This window comes from Melozone crissalis, unplaced genomic scaffold (assembly GCF_028551555.1).
Source record: "Melozone crissalis strain CALT ecotype California unplaced genomic scaffold, PUWL_Pcris_2 ptg000005l_1, whole genome shotgun sequence".
Taxonomy (NCBI): Eukaryota; Metazoa; Chordata; class Aves; order Passeriformes; family Passerellidae; genus Melozone; species Melozone crissalis.
The window spans coordinates 54,874,066-54,889,808 of NW_026535783.1; the positions used below are offsets into that span (position 1 = coordinate 54,874,066).

Consider the following 15,743-nt stretch of genomic DNA (forward strand, 5'->3'; position numbering starts at 1 on the left):
TCCCTCTGGAGATTTTCTTTTTGTTTTGAGGTATATGTAGATAGAGATATAAAATTTTACATATTCGTAGGGTATATCCTTACATAATAATGTGGAGCTGTTTGAAAATTTCTATAAATTACTCAAAGATGCTTCAGGATTAGGCATAAAACTATTAAGTTTACCTCACTCAAGTAATTTTTTTATGTTAATCTTAGGGATGTTTTTTTTTTCCCCAGTGATATAGTGAGTTGTTTTGGATGTGTGGAAAGCCTTTGGTGTGTGATTTCTTGACTTTTGCTCCAGTTCCACATAATGTTGTTTCCCAAATAATGTTTTGTCTCTACCTATTAAAGGCATTTCCAGTCTTGAACAGGTTAGCGTAATCTCCATGTAAAGTTTATGCTGTCAAAAACTGATTCTGATGCAAATACTGCAGATATGTTTATGGAATAAAGGTGAACATGCCAACAAAGGGACTGATTTGGGAAAGTTCTTGAGTTTCAATTTTGCTAGCACTCGTCTCTTCCTCACTATGCAGTTGAGCTACTGTGTATGACAGTTAATGGTCAGTAGCAAAAACGAAGGAGAACGGCACCATGATGAAGGAAGATGGCGAAAAGCCAAAGTGATCATCAACCCTTTTTCAAGTGGCTGTTTTATTGTCTGCTTGCTGTCAGAATAGCACAAGAGTGATAAAAGAAGGGAAAACTGTGAAATAAGGGTTAAAATTTAAATAGGAAAGGAGAGGAAAGCATACACTGTAGGAGGGAGTATAATATTTTGATGTATCTAAATTATGTGGTTTCTATGAAATCAAATCCAGCATTTCTCTTTCCTTTTGTGTATTGATGAAAAATGTATTCATTATCTGTGGATAAAGTGAAGTGGGTGAAGACTGTACTAAGGTGATACTAAGAAGAGACTGTCTTATTTTTAATTATTTTAATAGTCAAACCGGTTTCATAATAGTGTTGTGTGTGGCAGACCTTTCTACTTTACAGAGTTTTTCTTAGGCCTGACATAAATAGTAACGTTGTAGTCTAAATATAAAAAGCAAATGAAATTTAAAACTTAGAAAAACTTGTACATAATGAAACAATCTTCAGTCAGCTTGTTTGTGTTTCTAAACATTTAAAAATTATTACTGTATTGTGATTATAGCTGAATTGTAAGATCATAAATCATCATGTCCTGCTTTACAAATAGCATTTCTGAGAGTTTCATTGCTGTTTTGCTGAGATTTTAATTATTTATTTGGATAAATATTTTTTTTCAGTGCACACCAAAGTGTGGCCCAGGATTCAAACATCGAATTGTCCTGTGCAAAAGCAGTGATCTTCTAAAAACCTTTCCAGCTGCGCAATGCCAAGATGAGAACAAGCCGCCAGTGCGCATCCGCTGTAGCTTAGGCCGATGTCCTCCTCCTCGCTGGGTTGCTGGAGACTGGGGACAGGTGAGATACTTCATGCACATCTTCATTGCTGTTAGTCTCCCACATTAGCACCTCATAGCCTAAGGTGTCCTTGGAGGTATATAAGAGACGGTTCCTATGGCTGAGGGAAACAAAAAGATTCTCCCCTTTTGTGTCAGATTGAAACGTGATTCTTCATGATGCTTGTCTGACAGCAATCTAGCTTCTACTGGATGAGTTTCTACAAGCACTTTAAAAAAAAAAATCCATACTTTTTGGAGTATTTTGGAGATAAAACAGTATTGCAGGGTGTACTATTCTTAAAACATGCTTAACTTCTTTGAGAAACATGGTGGAAGTATAAAGCCAATTCCTATTGTAGTAGCAGATCTGTGTATATATCTGTCTCTCAACAAAACCACACTTTGAGATCAATATGATTTTTTACATAAGATATTGAGTTGCCAGACAGGGAGGTAAATTACCCCAGGACAGGCCGAATAATGCCACCTTTATGCAGTGCTTCAAAATATGATTTACTAACTTTCCTTCAAAATATGATTTATTAAGTTTCCTTCTTCATTGATCACGAACAAGATGTTTTTGCATCTCATTTGTGATCAATGGCCTGCTTTTAGAATATTAAATAAATGAATAATTTTCTGTTTGCTGAGCAATTTTCCTCTAATGAAAATGAAACATTTTAGTTTAATTACCCAGTGGAAAATATTTGCAATATTACAGTCTAGTTGGCTTTTTCTTCATGGTGATTCTTCCGATCCACTTTTATATTTAACTAATATTGTACTAAAATTTTAACTATTTATTTGCAGAAATTAAAAATATTTTGAAACAGCAAAGTCTATTTGTTTGAAAGACGTTTACTTTTCCCTTAAAAAAAGTCCTGTAGAAGATTTGGATTCCTGTTTTCTTTGTTTTTTCTTTCTTTATTCTAAAGTCTTAGTATGACACCTGAAATTGAGTAAATTATAGTCTAATATATCAGATCTGAACTTTTCAGGGAGTCAATATTGCATTACATTTTCTCTTCTTTGAAAGATGAGTACTCACATGTATTGTAAAAAATTCTGGAATATTTTGTGATAATTCTTTTCTCGATTAATCAAACATCTTCAGATGCCTGTCTTCTTTAAAATTTGTGGAAGTAGTGTGTTTCTGATTGCTTCCTGTTGCTTTATTTTATATTTAAAATTTGGATGCAGGGTTTTAAATTTTTTGTCTTCTTCTTTAGTGTTCTGCGCAGTGTGGTCTTGGGCAACAGATGAGAACAGTACAGTGCCTGTCATATACTGGACAAGCATCCAGTGAGTGTCCAGAAACTCTCAGACCTCCATCAATGCAGCAGTGTGAAAGTAAATGTGACAGTACTCCCATTTCCAACGCAGAGGGTAAGTCTGACATCTTAATATCATTTATTCTGAAAAGAATAAAGTGGCATAGTCAGCATTGCTGCATTGGTAAAAGTCTAGATGACATCATCTCTCAGGCTGTGAATAACTTTTTAAAAATTATTTTCTGTTTAGTCATTGTAGCTCAATGGTAAAGTCAATGAAAACCTAAATACACATCGTTTGTTTGAAAAAAAATACATAGCCTAAGTAATGGAAAAATACTATTGTTTGTGTCATTGATTTTCTAATCTCTTTATTGGTTCAATGGAAATGTTCATAATAGCCGGGGGAGCATGATACACTTTTCATCCACTGACCTTCTGTCTGCCTAATCAGTGTTAAACACAACAATGTAGTGGCAAAAAATAGTAAATTCCCTGTTCATTTGAAGACTGGGACCATAGATTTTGTGCTACATGGTTCTTGGAAGAACAAGTCTGTTCTTACACTTTGACATCCTTTCAGCTTCTTCTAACTAACTTGTAAATTTTTTTTTAGTTATAATGCCTGTTCAAAATAATTATAGTATTTTTTGCATTATACAGTCCAATTTAATCAGACTATTAACTAACTTCATCAGAATGTGGTTTTGGTAGTGGATATATGAGATAATATTGTGAAAATAAGCTTATTTATATTTATTAAATACTTGAGATCTGAATGTATAAATGGTCTAGGCCATTTAGCTAGGTTAGAAAATGCGGACTTCGAAGTAGACTTGGAGTTCTAGGCAGTAAAACATATGTTTCCTCATCGATTATAAAATTGAGAATAGTTGCTCATGAGATAAGTACAATTCATTTTGTGTGGAAGGGCAGAAGGAATAGAAAATTCTCCAAACTATCAAGAGATTACTCAGCAAAAGCAGTCATTCTAAAACAGTTATTCCCAAATTTTTTATATTCCTTAAATTTTGAGTACATGACCACAAGGTTGCTAGCACTGCTGCTTTTAACACAACTCATGTCTGTGCAGTATATAACTGAGTATTTTTTACACAAAATCTCCTACTGCATTGGGGTTTAATGTCCTCTTTATGTGGAACAAACACTCTGATTAAAATTTTTTTAATGGCAAGTTTGTCTTGTAGTCTACTCAGATTTGGTGGTCATTCAGTGTCTACTCTATCCATCAATGTCCAAGCCATAGATTCAAAATTGTTATAAGAGTCTGGCAAATAGAGATGGCAAAGTCTGTGATAAAATGGGAGCATACTAAAATTGTCCCAGAAATACACTTATGCTTCAATGTATGAACACTGAAATTCACTATTTTTGGTAAAGTTTGCATTATTTCTGTTTAGTGCTCTCATGAAATCTTCAAGTGATAACTATCAATCTAGGAAAATTTCTGCCTTTTAAATCTCACAGGCTACATGCTATTTTATTTCCAAACACAGATGTTGATTTCAGTCCAAAGTAAGGAAGGCAATAAATTACTTATAAGTGGACACGATTAAGTTCCAGTCTCCTCTTAATTTCTAAATGACAAGGTCATATTATTATTTATAGTAATTACACTAGTAATTCTTCAATATTATCAGAAAATATGCTAATCTCTTGTAGAAGAATGCAGTTGGGGTTTTCTGTGTGTGATCTCTGTACACTGGGTGGCCTGAACTTTCCTACAGTAGAACTGTGCAGACTAGCTATGTACAGTGAGTCTGTTGGTAATTATGTTTTTAGGGACCCACACCTTCACTGGAAAATTTTTAGGATCCACAAATAGAAAATATTGAAAAACACTTATACTGTATTCCAGATGGCTGTAAGCTCTTTGGCCTGCACTCTGAGAGAGCCAGGTGCAAGCCAGCTCCTTACTGACAGCTATCCAGGCTCATTAGCACACTTAGGGAGAACCAAAGGGATAAAGGTACAGTACAGTATCTTCTGAAGGATATAGTTCCCAACACATTGCCACTTAGCATCCCATTTTTGTTTAGGTCCCACGCTGGAGGTGTTTATCTCAAAATTCATTTAACAGTTTAGAATGCTTTGATCATTTCAGAAGAATTTTGTTGCAAACTGTGAAAGACTAACGTTGCCCTATTCCAAAATTAGGCAAAAATTCTATCTTCAAGGTATTTTTTCAATACTTGTACAAGTATTTCTTATATATATATACATATATATATCTATATTCTAATTTATACATTTTACAGCTGCTCTTAAATAGTGAATAGGAGAAGCACAAACAGAATTTGCAGAATAATGTGCAGGTTTGACACATTTTCTGCTTTCAAAAAGTCCTGACATCTTTTAGTTCAGTTAAGTGTCAGCCTTTAAACAGTGAGGCTTATCTTTTTCACCATCCTGGAGATGATGAAAAGATTTCAAGAGCTAACTAATCCTAAAAAGCACAACTATTTTTGGAAAAGTAGCATTTTCTGTGAGAAATTTTGGAGCTATGATATTTTGTCCTGAATATATTTGTGAGTGGGGCATGCTGTGCCTCTGTGCTTACTTCTGGCACTCTGCAGATACAGTGGGATGTGATCTGACTATCAGTATTTGGGTTTCAAGGAAGGAATCAGGTCTCTCAGAGAAAGGATTTGTCCATTTTGGAGTGCATGTGTGCAGCAGAGCATACCTGCCCACACACAGGGACTTTGTCCCTGTGCCACCTCGTAGCACTGCCTCATGCTTTGGGCTCCATGGTAGGGCAAAAGCAACTTCAGCAGCAGCACACTGGTGTGCAGCAGGGTCACCTTGTCTGGGGGGCTCTCTTCTTGTTTCAAACCCCAGCAAATCTGACTCCCTAAACACCTGTGCTTGCAGATTGTGGAGCCTGTTCAACAATTTCTCAGCAATTTAATTTTGCTACCCAAAAGTAAAATCATACAGGGTTTTGAGGAAGCTTGAGCTGCTCTTCAGTATAATGGTTATGTTGGTGAAGCTTGGAAAATTTTTCTTTGGGAAAGTACATGTTGTTTGCTTAAAATAAGAGTCAAAATTTTGGGGATACAGAATTACTAGAAGAAAGTTACATTGAATCTTGTAATATTTTACATGTGCTTTACCTCTGGGGTTTTCAGACTTTTCAATGGTGATTTATAATATTGTAGATGTGGTTTTGATGGGCTGCCACTGATGAGGGTAATGTTGCATTTTCTGCTGGAAGTGAACTACTATCATCTACCGCACCACTTGAAGCCTATTCAGAATTTTTCTATTCTCTTAAATACATATATGTCTGCTGAATCTATGCTGCTAAAGCCCATCTAAAAATTTACCTGAAAAATTGTTTTGTCTATTTTTATGTAATTTCATTTTTTCTTGTATTTTATATGATACATCTTTTCAATTTCTTTACTTGGAGGCACAGTGACATTTTGTGGTTTTTTAATGTAAAATGATAGTTAATATCATACTATCGCCTTATCTAGTCACAAAGTTCAGCAAGGCAGAGCTTCCGCATGTAGCATACTGAAACTCATTAAAACTTGTTGCTCGAAACAAAAAGAACTCTGGTAGACCTTCTCCATTCAACCACAATCCTATGAAGAATAGGCTACTTCATCAGCCACCATTATCTATTTCAAAGCTGATTTCTAAACCAGAAGTTCTGGGAAACTTCAAGAATATTCTCTCATTGCTGTCCAAATGGCATCAGCTGAACAGGGTCCAGTTTTACTCAAGAGGAAGAATAACAAAAAAGAAACATTAAAAAGAATCATTTGAAATCCTACTTTTAGGAAAAATTGAGTTAGTGGCTTTACTTGTATTTAACCAAACACAGTGTTTGAGGGTTATTTTTGCGATTGAGTGAACTTTTTATGTCTTGTGCAGATGAAGTGAACCTTAGACTTTTCACCTCAATTTATAATTCACCATCTGTATCTCTTATATTCCCAGTCTTCATGAACATGAGTACCTGAAATGTTTCTGGAAGAGTCGTGACCTCTTTTGTGAAGAGTTTTTGAAAGTCAGTCAAATAAAGTGACCATGTGTGGTTGCTGGTATAGAAATATATCTGTTTCAATCAGCTACTCACAATGTCTTTTTTTCCTGTCACTCAATTATGTTTCCATTAAGAATTGAAAAACTAGAAAAGCAGTATGTCAAACATCATTTAGATGGAGTGAAAGAATTGCAATGAAAGCACTATGTCTGTGTTAATGAAATGAAAATTTAAATAATTTCCTAACCACCTCTTGCTTAGCTAAAAGCATGCATATTATCAGAAATACTGGTCAGTACAGACCTGGAAATTCAGCCTCATTAATGTTTTCCTAGGTTCAAATACTAAAAATTCTCATCTGCACTCAATTTGCTACTACAGTATGCTTGCAAGTGTTAATCCACTATCTGTAACAACCTGTTCCACAGCAATAATCATGTTCTAGGAGATTATATAGAGACTGAAGAGCTGTAGAACCTGAGTGTGTCACTGAATTCACAGATGTAACTCTTTCTCAAGCTGTATCAGAATAAGAACTGAGCACGGATCAAACTATTCCATTCCCCATTCCCACCTTCTTTCTACAAGTGCAAAAAATGAGCCAGAAGAGAACTACAGCATATTCCAGCTCCTGTAATGTACTCACAAAGTCACTTTATATGCAACCTGTGTGGGATGCAAAAGAATTTAACCCTCCTCCATGGGGTTGAGCTCTGTTCTCCCTTCCTGGGAAAGCTGCATGCTGGCACAACAGGGCAGCTGAGGCAGTAAGCCTCGACATATAGGAAAACACAACTTTGAGAAAGTGCTTTTATGTGTATTACAGGCATAAAAGTGGCTTTCCTTCTAGCATAAAATCAGTTGTGGATGTGTGGAACCATCCCTAAAGTACAATCCACCATTCAGTTTGGTCCCTGAACTCACCCTGTTGGTACCATTATTCGTAACACTTGTGTAATATTCTCCATCCCTGTTAGCTGAAACGCTCATTCTGTTTTAAGGATTCTTACAAATGCACAGGCATGGTATCAAATAGTGTGAATCATCATAATGATAACCTCTTATGGGTGAATAAAATAACTGCTGAGAAGGAAGTTAAAAGTAATGTAAAAAAAAGGACTCACACGTTCTAACTGTGTAAAGTAACCACTTATCCCAATAAATGATAGCTCTTCCAAGGCAAAGACTATGCACTTCTAAGTGTCTGAAAGCCTTGCGAATATTTTTATGGCTTTTAAAATTTTCAATATTGTATGCACTAGACTGTACTAGAAAGAGTAGTTACAAAGTAAGCAAGATAGATGGATAGATGAGAAGCATGTTAAACATCAGATTTTCTTTGTACTTTAATTTATATATATCTGACTTTTTCCTCTTTAATGTTCTTAATTATTAGAGTGCAAAGATGTGAACAAAGTGGCCTATTGCCCGCTGGTGCTGAAGTTCAAGTTCTGCAGTCGAGCATACTTCAGACAGATGTGCTGCAAGACCTGCCAAGGACACTGACCCACAGGAAGCAGAAGAATGTGCCTTGTTATTATCTTTGTGGAAGAGTGTCCATCGAAGAGAGCCACGCAGTGGAATAAGATTGACGTCCTTGCAAATGCATTACCCTGTGGAAAACATAACCACTGGTCAGCCCCAGCTGACAGGATTTCAATATTATTTTAACTTCTGTGAAGTGGGATTTATTAATCCAAAGTGCTGGACACAGTATGAGGGGATCCCAAATTTGAAAAATTCACACAACACGTATAGAATAGCTTACTGTGGAACATTTGTGTTCTTTTGACTAAATCCAATAGTCTGTTTACATCCATGGACCATTAAAATAACTTTTATTATGGACTTAGCAATGACACTGAATCAATTTCTATTTAAAACTGTTTAAAATGTAGTTCTTATGAGTTGGTTTACTATGGAAGTAAAGAAGAATCAAAAAAAAGTTAAGTCATAGCTTAAAAATCTTAACTATTTTATCTCTTGACACAGCACCACAATTTAAATTATAAAATGAGCTTGGAAATGTTATTTAAGGAGCAGAAATTTTTTAGAAAAAAAAGTATTTTTCCTTCATTCCACCTATTTCCCTTTGGAGTAATCCATATTTCCTGAACACTGCTGTGAGCCATATATAAAGCTATACTAAATAGAACAACCATGAGGGACTTAGTTTTAAGAGGTGCAACAGTTATTGCAGTGGTGCATGAAATACAAGTGTGCTATGAAACAAAATGAAATCTTCACTGCAGGTTTATAGCCATCTTACCATTGTACAAGTGAAACAGATCTCCACTGAAAGGAACATATTTCAGAATCATGGGGGAGGCAGACCCCTGCAGTGGTGAAGACTGGATTGCCAGTTCCTTCACCACTACCATAAAGGTTGTTTAGGACTTACACTTTGACTCCAGCTCACTTTTGTTTACAATACCAGCCACAAAGAAGAAACAACTTTGTAGGCTTCTAGACCTGGTTTACGTGTTAGCTTCGATTCTCCAAAACTAAGGAATTTGAATGCAAAAGTTAAGCCTACTGTGTAATAGCAACAATCCTTTGCAATGCTGAAAGTTAAAATGGGTTCCAGATGTTCCCTCCTTTGATACCATAGCAGAGGTACTGTTTATGAGAAGGAATATGTGAATGTTCTATTCAGGAGACTGCATCTGAGTGGCAAGGATTGCAACCAAAGAATAAGTGACTCATGGAGGTATCTAGGTTCTGTTCAAACGAGAAGTCAAAAGTGTGCTTGAGCCAAGAGGCCTGTGGGACAATCAGGAGTAAGGCACACTGGAAAAGGGATGGCTGTAGTGAATTCTGACCACCTTCACCTAAATAGCCACATACCCGTGTGAAGCTGGACCATATTTACGCAAGGGACAGCTTTCAGCATGAGACTGGAACAAACTCATGCCAGTAAATTAGAAGCTAGATGCCTTAACTATTCACTGCCACGCTCCACTCATTCATATTACCCTATTTTTAATATTCACCAAATACTTTGTGTTTTTAAAAGTAAAACCAAACTTCTTAGGCAAGTCACAATCAGGAATATAACATTTAAAACTTAATTGTCATGCTCCTCTTCCCCTTCACTTTTCAGTAACAGTCTCAACAAGGAGATGAGGAAAGTAGGTATTTCTTTATAATAATATATTGTACTTGAACATTTGCATTTTGCAACAGGTCCTTCATGAATGTGATTGTGTCCAACTATGACTCCTTTGTTGTAAAGCAGTTAAAATTATGTGAACAATAATATGTGTTACAAATTCTAATTCAAATAGCACTTTTTAAAAAAAGGTAATCTTTTCAGTGAAAAATAATTTCAAAATATGAGATTGAAGTGTACCAATGTATTTTACCAATAACAAACCAAATATGTTGCACACTACTTACTAATGTGAATTAACATGGAACAATAGATACTGTTAAGAGGACTCATACTATGAAATTCCCCCAACATATTGACAATCTGTCAGGGGGTTTTGTGTAGCCCCATGTCTATACTCATGACCATCAAATTCTGTCATCTGCTACCTCTTGCCAGTATTTCCACTTCTGTACACTTGTGACCAGTGGAATTAATTTTCAGTTGGCTTGCATGTATTCACATACGCTTGTTATCTGTTGCTCTCGTTACCATGTAAACAACTCCTGTTAAAACTGACACCAGTCGATAAAAACATCCCAAATTTTTGGGAGTTGCACATAGAGATTAAGGGCAGTACATAGTGCTTGTCTGTTAAGTGAATTGACTTCCAGTATCCTTTTGACAGAACACCTTGGTGCTAACATGCCCTGGTTAGATCAGAAGTATGATGAAAAGGTAAGGGGTTGTTACAACATTCCCTAAGCATGAGGCCTTTTTGTATCAAGGTCCAGTTTTCTCCAGGGCATGATTTTTTTTATCAGCTAATGTGTCATTTCAGCTAATGAGAAATGGGTTTTCTCTGTATTGAAAAGAAACCCCTTTTTTTTTTTTACCTCACTTAGGACATGCAAATTGTAAGGAATGTTTCCAAAGACACATTTTGCTCTCTTACTGGTGCTAGAACACCGGAGATTCTGATGTTTACTCTGCAATATAACAGCACTGAGGTTGGAATTTAAAGAACTGCCTGGAGCAATGTTGAATTGTATTGTTAAAGGGAACAAAACACAGAATGTATATGGATTTGCAAACTAAGCAACACTACAGACTAAGACTGAAATATGAAACCTAATTAAAAAAAAAATAATTGGTTTCAACAGCACAGTTCATTGCTGCTGCTACACTGTAGCCATCTATATAATCTAAGCTAAATAGTGTTATATTCCTAAATAGTGACAAAAGGAGTCTTTGTGCAGGCTATAAATATAACAGACCTAGAATCAAATAGTAAAATACAAGATGCAGAAACCTGGTGCCAGTACTTCCACTGAGCAATACTATCAGCTGATAAAATCAAAACAGAAATAAAAATCTAAGATTAATCCTTCAAGGTGTATACATCCAAAATAGTCCATTTTGTTAAGAACTTTATAAAGGAGTGAATGTCACATAGATATCCTTAATAATACAGACTGAAATTACCTTTGTATTATTGTGATTAGTTGCTTATTATTTTATACTCAGTATTAATGTGGTACACTGTTACTTTATTATTATTTTTGCTTTTGTAAATTATATTCTAATTTATTGTCATGTTTCTTAACACTTGTTCTACATGCATTCTCCTGCTTGTAATAAAAACAAAAATATTGTAACACTTGATGCAGTGAAATTCCACACCAGGCACAGATTTGTTTTTAACATAGATAATTTAGTAAAATAAAAGTGCAGCTTTTAAGATTGATACCCATGGTACAGTTGTCTCTTCCCTGACTTACAGTTACTAGAATTCTATATGCTTAATGTTTGCTTCATCCGATGCATCAAAATATAAATAAGGTGTCTTCTTTGAAGTAACATCTGTGTAATGCTAGAATCCTGTCCTGGGCAGCAGCAATATTTGTCATATATTAGCAAATAAGGAAAGAACAAAAAGGAAAAATCAAGAATATGGTCATGTACATTATTAAGTAATATTTTAGCCTAAGCAGTGATGTAGATCAAGAATGAAATTAATGGCAGCAAAAATATTCTGTACTTCTTGGAATTATTTCGTTTACAGCCAGTCAATAACAATAAAATGTCCTTCTTGCATTGAGCTTTTAAGGTTTTATCTGAAGTTTATCTGAAGCCATGGTGTTTTTAGATATAAAGAAGAAAGTAATTTCAGTAGACTTGGTGCTTGGGTAACTGTTGCCAAGAGATGCTTTCTTTCTTACCTGGCACAGTGTAAATAACTCACTATGGAAATCTCTGATCAAGTCCTATGAAATATTTCTTATTCCTGGTTTAAAATCTAGTTTCTGGTTTGATGAACATAAACACTCTATTCTTGTGAATAAGATGTTAAAGAAAGCACAGAGAACCTTAAATGTATTGATGAGGTATTTATTAATTTTGTTTATTCTTTGTTATTCTATTTACAAATAAGGATTCATAAACCAAATGCCTGTTTTAAAAATATGGGTATTTCTATCTGTGCTTGATCACAAAATTTTATTGCCCTTTGGAACAGAAGTTAAAGATAGAGTAGTCTTAGTAAATAACACAGTTTCATGACAATTTTCTCTGTCATTGTAAAGATACTGACTTTCCTCCCGTACATTCACACTAGTTATAGTCTGATAGATTTCCTATTATTGTTCAGTTTGTAGTGTTGCTTTTTTCCCACTGGTATTATAGTGACAGACTGAGAGCACTGAAACAGAGGCATTTCTCCCTCCTTTTCTCCTGCTACCTTAAATCTGACATAACCCACAGTGACTGTAGAGCTCCTGACACAAAATATTCCCTCCAGTCTTTTTAAAATGCATTTGTTCACCAGAATTTGATTCTGGGGCAAATCTTACTATCATAATTCTCTGTTACAGTTTTTCAGTTTATTTCTTGAGGAAATTAGCACTATTTTTACCTGAGATACTGCCTTTTCCTTTCCCTGACTTCCCTTTCTATACTGTTCCTTCTTGAGGATACTTGCTATTCTATCTGAAGCTCTCTGATGTACAAGAAGCATTTTTACATATCCTCTGCAGAATTCTGAAGAGATTTTCATTATTCTCCTGACTTCTTTATTATTTCTTTATTGTTCCTTGGAACTAAGACCCAGGACTCTTCTGGGTCCCCTTCTGTGGAGGTTTACTGCAATGGACTTTGGATGAGTCCTGTGAGCCTTATCTGGAGGCAGTCAGTCACCAATCCAAGAGTCTTGCAGAAGGCCATTACTAAGCTGAGGCTATCATTCTGCAAGAATTGACACCCTATCTGGCTGTTTTCCCTTCACCACAAACAATTAGGTGGAAGGGTTAGATGACTGCTTCTGTGTGGTCCCTCCAATGTAAGTTCTAGACAGAATGGTGTAAGAGCATTTCCATGCAGTAATCAGGATAAAATCCCAAACAAATTTATAAGGGCTCAATCAGCCATGGAACAAGGTTCATTACAAAACTAATGAATTGGTCATTTCTCAATATATAATGTGGACGTACATGTCCAGTTTAGGGAAATGAGCCACTCAAAATGTGGGGTGCTGTACATTTAAGGATACTGCATCCCTTAAACTGGCATACCACCTAAGCACCACACGCCATTTATTTTCTTCTGTTTCTGCATGGGACTGACATTTTCATTGAGCTGGACAGGCTACAGGACACAGTTTATGTTATGATGTCATGTAGCTGCCCATCAGAAAATTATTGAAATCTGTCCTGGAAAAGATAACATGTATTTCTTCATTAAGGATTGGAAATTTAAATTTCTACAAACAGGAAGGCCTTTTCAGAGTAGATCTATGAAGATCAGTAAATACATAATCTCACTTTGTTAGTAATCCTGTTGGAAATAAATTTATCAGATCACAGCTTGAGATAGAAAAGGAAGTGTTTTGGAAGCTGGAAGTGAAGACTCAGCCAGTGAGTGCTCCAAGCTTCAGTTGCTATGACCACACAGAGAGATGAGATTTGGCCTGGCTGATAAGGAGTAAGCTGTGGATTTTGGAAATTGGATTTCTTCATCTGCATCAAGACAAGTATACTTGTTTATTCTTCTCCCCAACCCCACCTTGACATCAAAGTCTACAAATGCGCACATTCATGCAGTGTTTACAGCAAAATTATTGCTCACATTGTTTGAAAAACCCATCTTGCAATATTATTTATTTTTTGCAAGGAAGATCAGTCTTCTGCATAGAATCTACCACCCCTGAGAAGCAATGCTGAGTAATGTTTCTGAGTAACATTTTCTCTCCAAATTAACTGTGAGATAACAGTTCTGGACATGTGGGAATATCTTCCAGTTATATCTCTATTAAAAGACCCAGACCCACTCTAGGGATTTCAGAAGACAAACTTCAGTTGAGAATGCATTTTAAGTTATTACTGTCGCATTTGTTCTGAGATCAACTATGTTTCATTAAGCAAATAAATTTACAGAAGTGCAGTGTGCTTAGTAGGGTTACTGCCTTCTAACATCTTTGACTACTTACCAGAAATAGGGGCAGGATCTTGTGTATGAATGACAATATGAGGTTGAAAAGTTTACAATCCATTTCCAGGACACTCTTTCATTTCTCAGACTCCACTCCTCAGAATCCACACACTAGTACAGGATATCTCTTCCCTCCATCATCTCCCCTGGTGGCTGTTTCTCCTTTTTCTCACAGCTTTTACACATCTATGCATGTCATATTTGGTGTACAGTACTGCTGTCTTTGAGCAGATACTTTAATGTGAATGTTATTGGGATTTTTCACATCTGTAATTTAATGCAGTTTTTTGTTAAAATGCTCATTTTAGGCTGGTTTTGTGAGTTATTTATTGAAGTGTAAAAACAAATATAAAATCTAAATCAGAATTTAAAGAAAAAAAATCTAGAAATGCATTAATTCTTTTTCAAACAGTAGTTCAAGTAAAAATAATATTTTTTTCTACTGCTGTAATAAACTTTTTTCCTATTATGAAAAATACTGAGTTAGGAGCAAATACAAAGAGGAGGAACCAAGCCTCTCTTTTAGTCTCAGATTCTTTTTCACATGTAGTCTTTGTATTGAAATGCACTATCAAAACAAGACCTTCAGCAGCAAAAAAGAATCTCAAACATCTCATTTGGCCTTTCTGGCTCAGAGTTTCCTTGGAAGTTTATTTACCTAAGATAAGGTTACATTGTTGAAACTGTCCTGTCAATTAGCAATAACATTTGACTTCAGATGTATTATTCTTCGAAAGCATTTTGTCAAGGATAGGGCTTGTAACTGATTTTCTAGAGAGAAGGGAAGGTATGACGGCTATAATTACATGTATCAATTAACTATAACTTGCTCACAGTCCCTGTGAAATAAAGTGCAGAACAGCCTAAATTATTAAAAGAGGAAAAGAAATTAAACTGCATTGTATACAAGCTTTTCAAAAAGAAAACACAAGTTAAGAATATTCCATTTTGATTTTCAGTGAGGTTTAAGAAGCTGGATCAGCACTGGTTGCTCACTGCACTATTAAATGTTTTTAAAGCTGAAGACAAATGACCTGAATTCTACTTCCATGGAGGGTTTGGGGCTTTTTAACTCTGTTATCCTAATCCATCTAAGGAAAGCACCATTCTGTGAAGCATCCCCCCCCCCCCACCCCCCGGATTTGCAGATTTGCTAAAAGTGAGCTTTTTTTTTCTCACTTCTTGCAGTTGCGATGATCACAAATTTTAATGAGAGGAAGACTAAGAATTATGGGTTTGAGGCCTTGGTCTCGTGGCTGTAGATGTGTCCCCTCACTCCCTTCTCCTCTAGCTGGAAAACTGCTATGCGGCCTTTTTTTCCCCGGTATGAGCAAAGCAGGTTTCTGGTGCCACAGGCTTGCTCCCTGCTCATCTGCAGCATGGGCATATACTCAGTGGATACAGATACTCAGTGGATGGCTGTGGCATCAGGTATCGCAGGTGCCTTGGACCAGCACTGCAT

General features: G+C 35.9%; 1 protein-coding gene across 1 annotated transcript in view; it reads left to right on the top strand.

The window, feature by feature from the left end:
• The window catches only part of ADAMTS6 (ADAM metallopeptidase with thrombospondin type 1 motif 6), a 135,369-nt gene extending 123,649 nt beyond the window's left edge, over nt 1-11,720 (top strand). The window contains exons 22-24 of the mRNA XM_054284174.1: nt 1,259-1,435; nt 2,646-2,802; nt 8,102-11,720. Coding sequence (XP_054140149.1) covers nt 1,259-1,435; nt 2,646-2,802; nt 8,102-8,211 — 444 coding nt within the window. The 3' untranslated portion in view covers nt 8,212-11,720. The remainder of the gene's footprint in view (nt 1-1,258; nt 1,436-2,645; nt 2,803-8,101) is intronic.
• Nucleotides 11,721-15,743: the final 4,023 nt, after the last annotated feature.